The sequence below is a fragment of the Musca autumnalis genome, unplaced genomic scaffold (assembly GCF_047663935.1).
Source record: "Musca autumnalis isolate F117 unplaced genomic scaffold, ASM4766393v1 scaffold_1, whole genome shotgun sequence".
Taxonomy (NCBI): domain Eukaryota; kingdom Metazoa; phylum Arthropoda; class Insecta; order Diptera; family Muscidae; genus Musca; species Musca autumnalis.
The window spans coordinates 194954722-194967881 of NW_027411644.1; the positions used below are offsets into that span (position 1 = coordinate 194954722).

Here is a 13160-nt window from a genome sequence, read left to right on the forward strand (position 1 = left end):
GATAAGTGAAATGTGTGGAACACAAAAATCGATGATTTTCATTCACAATTTTACAGTTGTAGTAGAGTTGTCCGCAAGCCAACGTCACATAGGCAGGTTTTGGGATTTTTGCAATGAATACATGAACTCAACTGCCCCGTCATGTGTAAACTCATGGTTAGTGTATTTCATAACAGTAGGTTAATCGCTAGACGATTCCTTTCTACCATGGTACAATAACAAAGGTAGATGCATCGAATTGCTACAACAAAGCAACTTTTTTTGTAATGTAAAATTTTTCGCCAAATGGTCTCTTGTTGTCTCTTTTTGTCGCTTGTGTTTGTCTATAAAGCGAACACATGCTATCTCTTACTTACCGAATCATATGGTTTTTTGTTTTGATTTTTCATGGCGAACTCCTAGTTTTTTGACGTTTTAGATTCGATCAGCTGGTCTGAGGCATCTACCTTGGTAATTGTACCATGCTTTCTACTTTATTTGGTTCTGTTGATCTTTAAAGAGAATCATTCGATTGAACTATTTCATTTGCAAACTAGGCAACCCTATCAACTAGTCGACTTGTATACCCCTATCGTGAGAGAGTAAAGTAGTTTCAGTAGTTTCTATCTCTATTTTATTTAGTTAATTTATTTAGTGTTAAATAAAAGGTAAATTTCAAATAAAAGGTGAAAACCCATATAAAAATATACAATAACAACAAATAAAGTGCCGTGGAATAAAATAAAAGTTATGCAAAGTGATTTCAAATATTTTGTAACCACAAACATCGTCTTGTCGCCCATTTATGATAAAAAAGAAATCGTCTTCGTGTGTTATCTTGCTTGATTTAGGAGGAGATCAAAATCCAGATCCATAAGACAAAAAACCAATAACAGCAAGCGTTTGGAGAGTTAAACAACAACAATTCTTAGATTCAGAATAATATAATGGTTGGTTAAATTGCAAAAGGAGGAATACAAATTTTTGTGTTCATTAAGTCTAGGAAGGAGGTGTTGGGAGGGAATGACCATGCTACTAGTTGATTTCTCAATTATCAATGTGCAAACAAATTAATGAATTGTGCTCTTTTGTTGTTTCATTTGGCAAAATTTCATTTTCATATTTCACATTTAGTTTCGTGAGAATTTTTGCAGCGAACGTACGTGTGCATTGCCGTGTGATCGAACGACGTTATTGCAAATTGTGCTGTCATCTTCTTTTGTGTTGTTGTCATCTATATAGAATATATCTTAAATATGCCTCCCGTTGAGTAAGCATCCATACAATTACAGTTTCCTCTGTAGAGCCGTAAAGTTAAAAAAGTGCCCAAGGAAACGCCTTTATATGGAGAAATAAGTTCAAGTGGCTCGTGATTTGTTCATATTACTCTAAATTCCAATGACCATAGTCTATGTCTACACAATTTGAATTGGCGATCATACCATCATCAAACACCAACGAACATTGTTGTAATCCATTTACTGCACCTACATTTTACAATAAATTTCATAGAATTTGTGAATGAAATCAACTTCAAAGTACAGGTGAATGGACAGACAAACACTATTCACACTATTCACTGATTATGGCAGTCTACACATCCGATGTCTAACGCCCATACAAAGCAAAATTCATTTGTACCTCGTACATAATAAACAAATCAGCGTAAAAATAACTTCTACTCTACCCCCGCGAGACATGTCAATGAAAGCAACCGCCTAACATAACGACACCTACGATTATCTCATACTTGGTTGGTTATTTTGCAAAACAAAAATGCCATTTTAAAATGCCCTAATTTTTCTAAATTAAAGAACAGAAAATATGAAAAATTTATATTTTATTAATAGTTGAGCATAGTATTTTATGTTCAGTGAATAGCTCTACAGATGTTACAGAAAATAGCTTTTAAGATATCCATCTTCCACCTCCCAATTTCTGCATGGGCATTTTACAAAAGGCTGTTATACATAGCGTTATGCTTTAATTGAATTGAATTTTTTCAATTGTTTGGGGTGTTCATCTTCATTGGGCTCCAGACCGTCGATGATTCAAAAAGTTTGTTCATTGCCTTCTAGTCGTCCAGATGTTTATGTTGGGTTTTTATGACGTCATTGTTATTAATAGATGGATCTTGGATCTTCGTTTTATTAATTTTGTTGCTGTTGTTTCTTCACCTACCTCTCCCACAATGTTTTCATGCTCTCAACGCACTCTCTGTATAGTGTATCTGTGTGTTCTTGTTTGAATAAATGAGTTTGTGTTGGAATATATTTTTGTTTATGGGTGAATGTTTATTCTGATTGGAAATGTTTTGGATGAAAGATCTTTTTGTTTGTTTAACCCTCATCGACGATGTGGTATGTTAAAAATATTTACTTACCTCTTCAAAATTTGTTAGAAAAAAAATTATCTTTTGTCTTAAAACAAACCCAATAGTACGTAATAAATCTTGGCATAGTACGTAATAAATCTTGGCTGGCCAACTATGCTCGGATCGAAATGAAATTTTTATCACAGGTAGATCTCGTCACCCTGATCACAAATATATATAACATTTGTTGCGGAAGTCCATACTTCCCGAGATATGGGCCTTTGAAGTTCCAAAAATTCCTTTGTTAAAGGCCAGCTGATAAGAGAAAAATTTTAAATTTAAAAAAAAGTTGTTCCCGTGCCCTAGATTTGCCTTAAAACCCCGGCCGAAGGCCGGCTACTTAAAAAAAGTACAAGTTTAAAAAAAATTTTTTGAGCATAGTGCGTCAACTCATCTTGTTCCGAAATCCCATGGCGAGGGTTCTCTGTACCGCATTAAGCCGAAACCTCGCGTTCCGGCCAGCGGCAGCTCAGTTTTGTCTCGTTTTTTTTTCTGATTTGGGAGCGGCATATTCGTGCCGGGTCGGAAAAAAATTCTGTACCAACATGGATTCTTTTACTCGTTGGAGTAATAAATAATAAGGCCGACGTAGTTTTCGTCAAGGAGACCAAAGCATTTCCTGTAGACAATGATCCCCATTATTTCGTAAAAATTGTATTTGCATATTGTCAAATTTTGTTAATCAATTTTATCTTCCCAGAGAAAACATAGAACATTGATTTTAAAATGACGGATTATTCTTATTATTGAAGTGGACTTCTTGGATTCTTGGCTTCTTGGATATTTGTGAATCATTTGCAAAATCAGGGACCCAACGTCTAATTGCTAATTACAATTGTTTTGCTTTTATTATTGACAACAGAATCAGATGATATTGCATAATTAACTTTCGAAGGGAGAAATATGTTTTTTCACGAATAGATTTTCTTGGAGACCAACAGCCTTTATCTTTTAACAGAAAATCGATTTCCGACGATGAATTTGATGCTGCATTCTGCTGGATTGGATTCCTGCATTTTTTGAATCTGAACGAACGAGCAACTTTTTTCTTTTGCAAAATGAGACGATCTAACGTTCATTTTGTGACAATTTTAGCTTTTATTCCTGACACCGGGATAAGATTATATCTCCAAGGAATCTTTTGAAGCTAGATAAAGACTAGATTTGCTTGGAAATTAGACTTTTGGCAGTCTTTATCTCTTTTATCCGCAAATTGACTTACTACAATGAAATTCGTACTTTAGTTTTTTGGTGGTTACATAAATGCTTCTTCGTTAATGCAGTAAATACGCGATTTTGTTCTAGAAAAGCAAAAAACTAAAATTTTAAGAAATTTGAAAAATTACGTCTTTTTTGTATTTAAAGAAATTGAAAAATGTTCGAATATTTAAATGACAACGAAGTCTGTTTTTTTTTTATTTTTGTATTTCAAATTTTTTCATAGCCGGATGTTTAATAATTCGACGGCGTTAAAAGTCGTCGCATAGAGGCGGCGAGTGATTCCTACATATTTCCCATATTATTTTTATATGTCTGTGTTCCCATACTTGTTTTACCATGAGAGTTGCAGTATATCCCGACAGACTGCTCCGGCATCCTTTTATCCGTCGCGGTACAGAGAAGAACTCCGGACCATGGCTATGTTCCGTTTGCCAGATCCACATTCAGTGAGATGTAATGGATACTTAATGTTTGCTCTGATCTTAGCCACATCCAAGGCTTCTGCGATATGAGTTATGTTGCTGCACCAAAACACCCCAGAGTGTTCCAAACTTCGTCGTCTAAGTAACCCAACAAAAACAAACGCAGCAATTCAATTGCAACGGTCTCCGCAACAAAGTCTGTGAAAGTGTAGACTTTATGAGTGGCAGAAACTCATGGTCGCCGTGTTCCAGAAAACAAAGCTCACAGTCTCCTGAAGCTCAAAACGTTGCGATGGTTATAACGTTTTGCGGAAGGTATATACCTGTCAGACCTATCTTACTTGAGCTTGACTCTGATGGTCCATACATGGAACGTATGGTTGAAGCAATAAAGTGTGGAACTGCCGATGTAGAGGGGTCTAATGGGTACATATCACCGATGAATAGTTGTGCCTTGCGTTATATGAGAGATATTAGTTCGCTATTGGAGTGAAATAACCGTCAGGTGCTAGAGCTTTGGCATTCCGTCTTAGGCAATGACCAGAGGGGTACAGCGCTGGCCAAGCAAATTTTTAGCTCCACATTTTGCAAGGTAAACGAAGACGATTCTAAGAGGATTAAATGAGGTTGCTACAGCTTGTCAAACATCACCATTGTGGCACCCGGTTCTGGTAATGAAGTGTCCTGGCAACATATGATTTCGTTTGGCTCAGACCATTCCTTTCTTTCAGCGTCTCCATTAACAGACCACCTGACTTCATAATCGCTGAACGCGGTACTTTTGTGAACCATGGAAAAACAGATTGGTTAGGGTTCAGAACATACTTACCAATAACCTCTTTAAAGAGCCGCCGATTACCTCATATACTGCGGAAACTGCACAACCGCTCGCTACATACCCGCTGGTCGAATAAAAAATTTGGTCAATTTCCCAGCAAAGACGACGGGACTAGCAAATGAGCGTGGTGAGCTTCGTCGTACGAACCCTGAAGACCCAAGAATTAAGGAGCTTACGGTTGAAGTCAACTGGCTAGCAGGTGAGCATAAGCGGAAAAAGTGGCTAGAGTACCTGAAGCAATGCAACATTATTGCTGGATTGTGTAAATTGTGGGTCACTCTTGAATCCGGGAATGAAGAATGGTAGAACTGCTGTTAATTTCAACGGCGTGACAGTGACAGATCCGAAAAGGTGCGTGTGTTATTTTAAACGGCAATTTATAGTGCACCCTGAGAGTAATAGTTCGAAGAGGAGTGTGCTATGTCGTATAAGAGCTCTCTCAGCCGAGGAGATATCACCACAATTTACAATGAGCAATGTAGCAGATGCAATCCGAAAAGCAAAGCGTTGGAACCACACGGACACTCAATGCAAATGCTTAAGCCACTGTATGAACCCGGAGTTGAGTATTTGGCAAGTGTCTCAATTTATCCTTAGCCACCCATATTGTACCTGAAGCCTGGAAGGTTCGCGTGGTGGTCCCTCTACTGAAACCAGGCAATGATGTCAACAGAGACGAAGAGTACAGGCCGATTTCCAACCTGTTGCGAGTAGCGAAGAATCTAGAGCCAATACTTCTCTTCATGATCAGAAGCTGTTTACCCCGTTGCACAACATCAACATGGATTCTGGAAAATACACAGTTCAGCAAAGGTGTTGTTACACGAGATATCCACGCATATAAGTCAAAGACTGAACCAAACAGGTTGTGCGACCGAACAGTCATGGTGCCTCTGGATCTGTCGAAAGCCTTTGGTACCGCCAACCATGCCAAGCTATTCGAGGATATAGAGAAGACTTCCCTCCAGCCGTTTTTTGAAACTTTAGACAACCAACTATATAAGTGGACGCCAGTCGTACTTGGAATTCAGGAATAAGGATTCCAAAACCCGTAAAGTGAAAAAGGGAGTTCCCCAAGGCGGTGCGATATCTTCGAAACTACCTTTCTGAAATTCCACACCCACACGGCATAGATATCGTAATGTTCGCGGATTATACACTGTTAGCGTCGGATCCTATCGTCGATGACATATCGCTAATTTACTCAAAGAGTGACACATTTCAAAAAATCAAGTTTCGAGAAAAACGCGTTTTAAGTTGTCGATTGAAATTTGACTTCCCAACTTAAAAAGATTATTACACAAAAACTAAAATAACTAGTTGGACCATATTTTGCAGACAACTAGTCAGATATCAGCGCTAAATTTCTGTGCAAGATCAAGCATGACTTGAAGTGTTTTAGTGCTTCATAAATGCAAAAAAACTTTTTTGATGATTTATGCCAAACTCTTAAAAAATAGGCTGTAACTCGTTGAGTTTTAGAGATATCAACTTGAAAATTTGACACAAGATATCGTAGAAAAAAACCCATTTTTTGTGTTATGCCACTCTTTGAGTAAATGAGCGATATGTGATAGATTGAATGTCTACATAACTGATCTAGTACAGTTCTTCCATCTGAAAAATATGAAAAATCCGGCGCTTAGTTCATTGCTACTCTTTTCACCACTTGGACGGCTGAAATGAGGCTCCCACTGAACATATTGGTCGATGGTGTACTTATTCCGAACATAAACTACCCCAAAATATTGGGAGTAACGTTCGATATCATGTTTAAGTCGTCCGTGCAAGCCACAGCAATTTGCGATAAGATCAGAAGCAGAAACAAGGTCCTCAAGTCGCTGGCCGGCAGCACTTGAGGTGCTGACAAAGAAACCTTGTTGACTTCTTACAAAGCAAAATGCCTGTGGCGGCAGCGTGTTATGAAAATGTTATCGCTACACAGTGGAAGAATATTCAAACCTGTCAGAATGCCGACCTGAGGACTGCAAACAGGGTGCCACCTCATGATACCAGTGGACCATTTTCATGAGGAGACGAATGTTTTACCGTTGCGTCGACACAACAGGATGTTGTCGAGTAGCTGCTTGGGTGTTATCGCAGTGGGTACGAGGCCCAAAGGTGCAGACAAGAACCTCTAGACCCAGAGTCTTTGGATAGCATTTACACTAATGTAGTCGCGCAGGCAGTACAGAGATACAGGGTGAATGCCGTATTTGGGGACCACCCCCCACATGATTTTATCAATAGTTTGCCCAAAAAAGTCAATATCTTAAGATTATCGCCAACCAAAGTATATTCAAAACCAACGTTTGATGTAGTGCGCCTTTCCATGTCACCATATGCCGCCCATTAAATGTAATTTCATTTAACTTACCACTGATATCGAAATAAGACATTAAATATTTTTGTTTGGTTAGTGCCCAAGTAAACGTCACAATTTTAGCGGTGTTTCGTATGAATCACAACACAAGCGAAGTTTGATAAGGAAATGATCGACCACATAGGGGTATGAAAATAAATGCATTGATGACAGTTTATAACTAAACGTTGCTAAAGAAGGATTGAATATTTTGAATAAAGTAGAGAAAACGGAGAATTTGAAAAAAATGATTACCTCTCAAAGAAGATCAATGATGTACTACCCTAAGAAACTTATTAATTTTACAATAAATTTACTTACGTTTTATCTTTTTCTTTTCCTTTTACAGATTACAGGCAGCTAACATGTCATTGGGGGCAATGCATTGCACCCGATGTGCAGATGGTTTTGAACCAAATGAGAAAATAGTCAATTCCAATGGTGAATTATGGCACACCCAATGTTTTGTGTAAGTTTTTTTACCTCCTACTGTATTTGTAACAGTTCCTAAATATTGTCGTTTTTTAATTTTCAGCTGTGCTCAGTGCTTCCGGCCTTTTGAAGATGGCATTTTCTACGAATTCGAGGGACGCAAATATTGTGAACGTGATTTCCACGTTCTATTTGCCCCCTGTTGTAATAAATGCGGTGAATTCGTTATTGGTCGCGTAATTAAGGCCATGTCGGCCAGTTGGCATCCACAGTGCTTCCGTTGCCAATTGTGTTCCAAAGAATTGGCCGATTCTGGTTTTATACGCAATCAAAATCGTGCTCTGTGTCACGAATGTAATGCCAAGGTTAAGGCTGAAATCACTGGACGTTATGTGTGCCAAAAATGCCAGTAAGTAGTTTTTTAGAAAGTGCGGTTCCCCATTTTATTCTAAGATAATAACGATTTGTCTTCTCCTTGAATTTCAGTGGTCTTATTGATGATGAGCCGTTGCGTTTCCGCGGTGAAGTCTATCATGGTTATCATTTCAATTGTACGGCTTGTGGTCAAGAATTGGATTCAACAGCCAGAGAAGTTAAAAGTCGTCCTGGCTTGGCAGCTAATGATATGGTAAGATTAAAATTATTAAAAAGAGACCGGGGGAGGAAAAAATCAGTTATGCTCGTAATCGAATTAGCATATCGAACGTACTGTATTAGTCATGGAAAGAAAAAAAATGCAAATCCAGTGGCAATACCACGGCTGCGGGTTCTTCGAGACCGGATTGACCTGGAACGAAATAACATCCGTGTTCCGGCCAGCGGCTCCCAATTCAGTGTACACATGTTGGTATTTGTATCGTTTTTTGTGTTGGGAGCAGCATAAATTGGAATGCCTGCTCCGGATGGTTTTGGTCCGTGCCGGGACGGAGGAAAACCCATTACCAATATATTTGTGCTCGGTTTGTCACATCCGCATCTACACCCAAATCCAAGCTTCGATTAGATGCAATAGATGTCGGGAATGGGTACATCTAATGGGTTGTTCTGGACTCGTCCATGCGAGGGACTACGATAGGGACTCTGCTCAGCGTGCTGCGCAAACACAGCCACCAATGAGTCGTCATCAGATTACGAGATTCCCCCGCAGTTCTCCCAACATCAGCAGCACACGTAGCAATTAACACCAGCCGTTGTTGTTCTAATCCCTTGTATCCTTTCTGCAATTTAATTGCAATGGACTCTGAGATAAGATCGAGGAAATAGTGGACTTCATGAGTCGAAAGAATATCAGGATCTCGGCGGTGCAGGAAACCAAACTCAACAACTGCATCTTACAGCGTTGTGTTGGTTACAACGTACTGAGGAAGGATCGCACCAGAAGTGGAGTTGGGGACTAGATTTCCTATTGCACCAGACTGTTTAATAAAGACTTTTCTCGCTTGGGCCTAGCTGTAAATAAATAACTGTACTCCAGATTATAGGCCCAACATTAGCCCGCTTTTGGAAGATCATAACCGTCTGGTCTTGGGGGACTTAATGCTCATCATGAGTAGTTGCATTCGGTCCTCGGACAAGACCAGAGGGTTATAGCGCTGGTTGAGCAGATAGATAGCTCTACGTTTTGCATGGCCAATGAGGACGCCCATACCAGATTTAGCGAAAAGTGTCACAGTTCGCACAGTCTGAAAAATGTTCTCCAACAGCAGACAGCCCGATTTCATCACCTCTGAACACCACACTTTCATCAATCATGGGAAAGCTAATTGGTCAAGTTTCAGAAAGCTCACTAATCACTTCTTCAGTGATCTGCCGAACATGCTGATGTTCGGGCAACAGAGCGGACGTTCCGAGACATCATCACTGATGCAGCTACTCGCCATATACCTGATGGTCGAATCCCGAAGTTAGACCAAACTTCACGGCAGAGGCGACGGTATTTGCCAATCCCAGTGACCCCGCAGTCAGGGAGCCTGACACAGGAAGTTTACAGTTGGTCGGTGAGCATAAGCGGAACAAATAGTTAAGTCATCTGAGGAGTTGCAACATTGGAGGCGGAATAAGTGAATTGAGTGGCTTAACCACTCTCGAACCCTAGAAAGAAGGAAGACAGGACCTCAGTCACATTTCGCGACGTTGCGCTGACTGATCCGAAGAGATGCGCAAGTTATTTCAGTCGACAGTTTGTCAAGCACTCGGAATTGACATGGCGAAGAGAAGCGTATTACGTCGCATTAGATTTCTTCCTTCCGAGGAGGAACCACCACCACAATTTACAATGGATGATAGTGTAAATGTCTTTAGGAGCGCTAAGTCATCCAAAGCGTTAGGCCCTGATTTAATCTCCATGCTAATGCTGAAACAGCTGGATGTGCCGGGAGTCGAGTATATCCTAAAGTTCTCACTCAACACATCGTTCCCGAAGTCTGGAAAATGGACAGGGTGGTTACGCTACTGAAGTCAGGCAAATATTCCAGTAAAGGTGAATCATAAAAATCGATTTCGCTTATGTCGGCCGTAACAAATACCCTTGAGGCTTTAGTCCTCCCCGGCGTTAGAAAATTGCTATCCAGTTGCCGATCATCAGCATGGGTTCCATTAGCAGTACAGCACTACAACAGCACTGCCCGCCATCTTCACACATATTAGTCGAGGACTCAAGCAGAGCAAGCCGCGTCATAGAGCAGTGATGGTGACGCTTGACTTATTAAAAACCTTTGATAATGTCAAGCACTCAATGCTGTTTGAGGACATCGAGCAGGCAACCAACCCTCCGGTCATGTTTGAAACGTTGGATAATTATATATTTGGTCTCCAGTCGTGCGTGGAATTGGAATTCAGGAACAAGAAGTCCAAACCCCGTAGAGTGAAACAGGGAGTTCCCCAAGGTGGGGTGATATTTCCGGAAATGTTTAACCTCTACCTCTACCTATTCCGCCCCCTCCAGACGGCATTTAGATCATAACGTATGCGGATGATGTACGATCTTGGCGTGAGGCGCCTTCGCTGAATATACAAATATAAAAATATCCGCCACTAAATCTACGGCCACTCTGTTCACCACATGGACGGCAGTGTTGAATGTCATGGTCGATGGTGGCAGAATTCCGTCCACAAACTACCCAAAAATTCTAGGGGTCACATTTCACAGCAAGTTCATGTCGTCCGCGCATGTCACAGCTATCTGCGACAAGCTGAGGTGTAGGAACAAGGTCATCCAGTCCCTAGCCGACAGCTCTTGGGGTGCAGATAATGAAATTGAACCGAAGAATTTCTTAGTGCAAGGCCGACGACAATAATTCTGCACCAACCATGGTGTTTCCCAAAAATCAGTCCAAATTTCTATAAATTATACCCAGGAGTCGTGTGCCCGGTATACAAGAGTCTGGGCCCTGGCAGACGTGTACATTTATATCATTCTCTGCCGTCTTTGCCTATGAGAAAACGTTGAAATTTTCCAGGTTTGATAACAAATTATAAGGAAATTATTATGACGACTACTTCTATTTGTTATCCTCAGCTTGTCGTCTACATTGCCTGCATATTAATAAACTGTTGTTGCATTTTTATCTTTTTTCAGAATGAATTATATTGCCTACGTTGTCATGATAAAATGGGCATACCCATTTGTGGCGCTTGTCGCCGACCAATTGAAGAGCGCGTTGTTACAGCGCTGGGTAAACATTGGCACGTTGAGGTTAGTATTAATGAAAAAAAAAAACAAAAAACGATTAAGCTGTAATTGACTAATATCCGCTGACTCTTCTTTCTTCCTTTATTGACTTTAGCATTTTGTGTGTGCCAAATGTGAGAAACCCTTTTTGGGACATCGTCACTATGAGAAACGTGGTCTGGCATACTGTGAGACCCATTACCATCAATTGTTTGGCAATTTATGCTTTGTGTGCAATCAAGTCATTGCAGGAGATGGTAAGTTTTTATATTTTTTTCTTACTTGGAAATTTTTGATATCAACTTACTTGACTCTCTTTCTTTTCCAGTGTTTACTGCCTTGAATAAAGCCTGGTGTGTTCATCATTTCGCCTGTTCAGTTTGTGACATGAAAATGACTCAAAAGTCGAAATTCTATGAATACGATGAGAAGCCAGTGTGTAAGAAATGTTATGAACGTTTCCCCGGAGAGTTGAGGAAACGTTTGCGTACCGCTCATGAACTGACCATGAGTAAGAAGATGTAATGGCGTCAATTTATGAATTGGCCTCCTTAAAGAAAGCCTAGCAGAAATAAGGAAGCTAAGCAATTGTATAACAAAACTAAAAATTAAAACTAGTGCCTTAATGAATTACAAAACCCATGCAGGAATCATAACAGTCACAGTCAGTTACACAGCATCCAGTTTTTTGAGTGTTTAACAGGGCCTCCATTGAAAACACAATTTTGTATAGTTTTATTTACAATCGATTTTTATAGACATTTTAAGAAGATTTACAAAAATGCAAAACAAACAAAACCAACCGCCAATCAAAAGCAACAACAAATAAGCCAAGAAATGTTTTAAAAGCCAATGCGAATATTTAGTTGTTTTAAACTAACATTTTTGTAAAGGTTTGATATTGTTTTTTTATTTCACTTTTTGTTTAATATTAAAGGACTATGTAAGCCATACATATAAAAAAACATACATATACAAAACATATACATAATTATAACGATTTACAATTACAAAAACCTTACATCAACAGCACAAACTAAGAAAAAAAAAACAAAAACACTAAAAATAAATTGTGTCTTATTTTAACGTACAATAAAACCATAGATAAATTAATTTAATTAAAAAATAAAAACGTGTTAACAGTATATGATATTCTAAATATTTTTTCTTTTTCAAAACAATAAAATAAATTTTTGTAAAATACAATAATTTATTTACTTCATTTTATATTTGTCTCTATGTGTTCTGATCTTTGTATTGTGTTCTTTAAGCAGCTAAAATAACATGAGTGTATTTATGATTCAAATTGTTTTAATTTTAAATTTATATTATTGTATTTCAAATGCTTCTTTTTGCCGCCCTATATTCTAATTCTGAGTCATACTAAACCATTTATTTTATTTAAACTATTTTTGTATTTAATTTCAATTACAATAAATAAAAACATCTCTCGAAAACCCAAAAACAAAATCAACCACAAACCACATTTAAATGTGATTCAATTTTTTACTGAAGGTCAATAACGAGGTGTGTATATTATAGAAAAAAGCCATTCACCCAAATCCAATCTTCGATGAGATGCAATATATGTTGGGAATGTGTACATCTAAGGGGTTGTTCTGGACTTGTCCGTGCGAGGGACTACGTCAGAGTCTATGTTGCTGCATGCTGTGGCAACACAAGCCCTAATGAGTCGCAGCCGTACACAGAATTTAACACCAGTCGTTGTTGTTCTAATCCCTGAAAATGTATTCTTTTTGCTATTTAATTGGAATGGACTTCAATGAAAGATCGAAGAATTAGAGGACTTAGGTTAGGTTAGGAAGAGGGGTGATTCAAGATCACCACATGTCCTTAAAAAA

At 38.9% G+C, this 13160-nt stretch overlaps 1 protein-coding gene across 3 annotated transcripts; it reads left to right on the forward strand.

The window, feature by feature from the left end:
- Positions 1–523: 523 nt before the first annotated feature.
- Positions 524–12768, forward strand: stck (LIM zinc finger domain containing stck). 3 transcript variants are annotated; one of them, XM_073959472.1, is made up of 7 exons: positions 524–647; positions 7546–7665; positions 7732–8037; positions 8115–8256; positions 11206–11322; positions 11414–11555; positions 11627–12768. In XM_073959472.1, exons 2-7 carry the CDS (start codon positions 7562–7564, stop codon positions 11821–11823), a joined length of 1008 nt encoding a protein of 335 aa, XP_073815573.1. In that variant the 5' UTR covers positions 524–647; positions 7546–7561; the 3' UTR covers positions 11824–12768. The 3 variants fall into 3 exon arrangements, with proteins under 3 accessions (XP_073815573.1, XP_073815572.1, XP_073815571.1); XM_073959471.1 differs by lacking the exon at positions 524–647 and adding an exon at positions 1097–1249; XM_073959470.1 differs by lacking the exon at positions 524–647 and adding an exon at positions 7371–7472.
- The last annotated feature ends 392 nt before the right edge of the window (positions 12769–13160 follow it).

Coding starts and splice junctions, on each gene's coding strand:
- stck (XM_073959470.1), top strand. CDS start 7,444: ATGATTACCTCTCAAAGAAGATCAATGAT. Junction 7,666..7,731: donor TGGCACACCCAATGTTTTGT/GTAAGTTTTTTT, acceptor TTTAATTTTCAG/CTGTGCTCAGTGCTTCCGGC. Junction 8,038..8,114: donor TATGTGTGCCAAAAATGCCA/GTAAGTAGTTTT, acceptor CTTGAATTTCAG/TGGTCTTATTGATGATGAGC.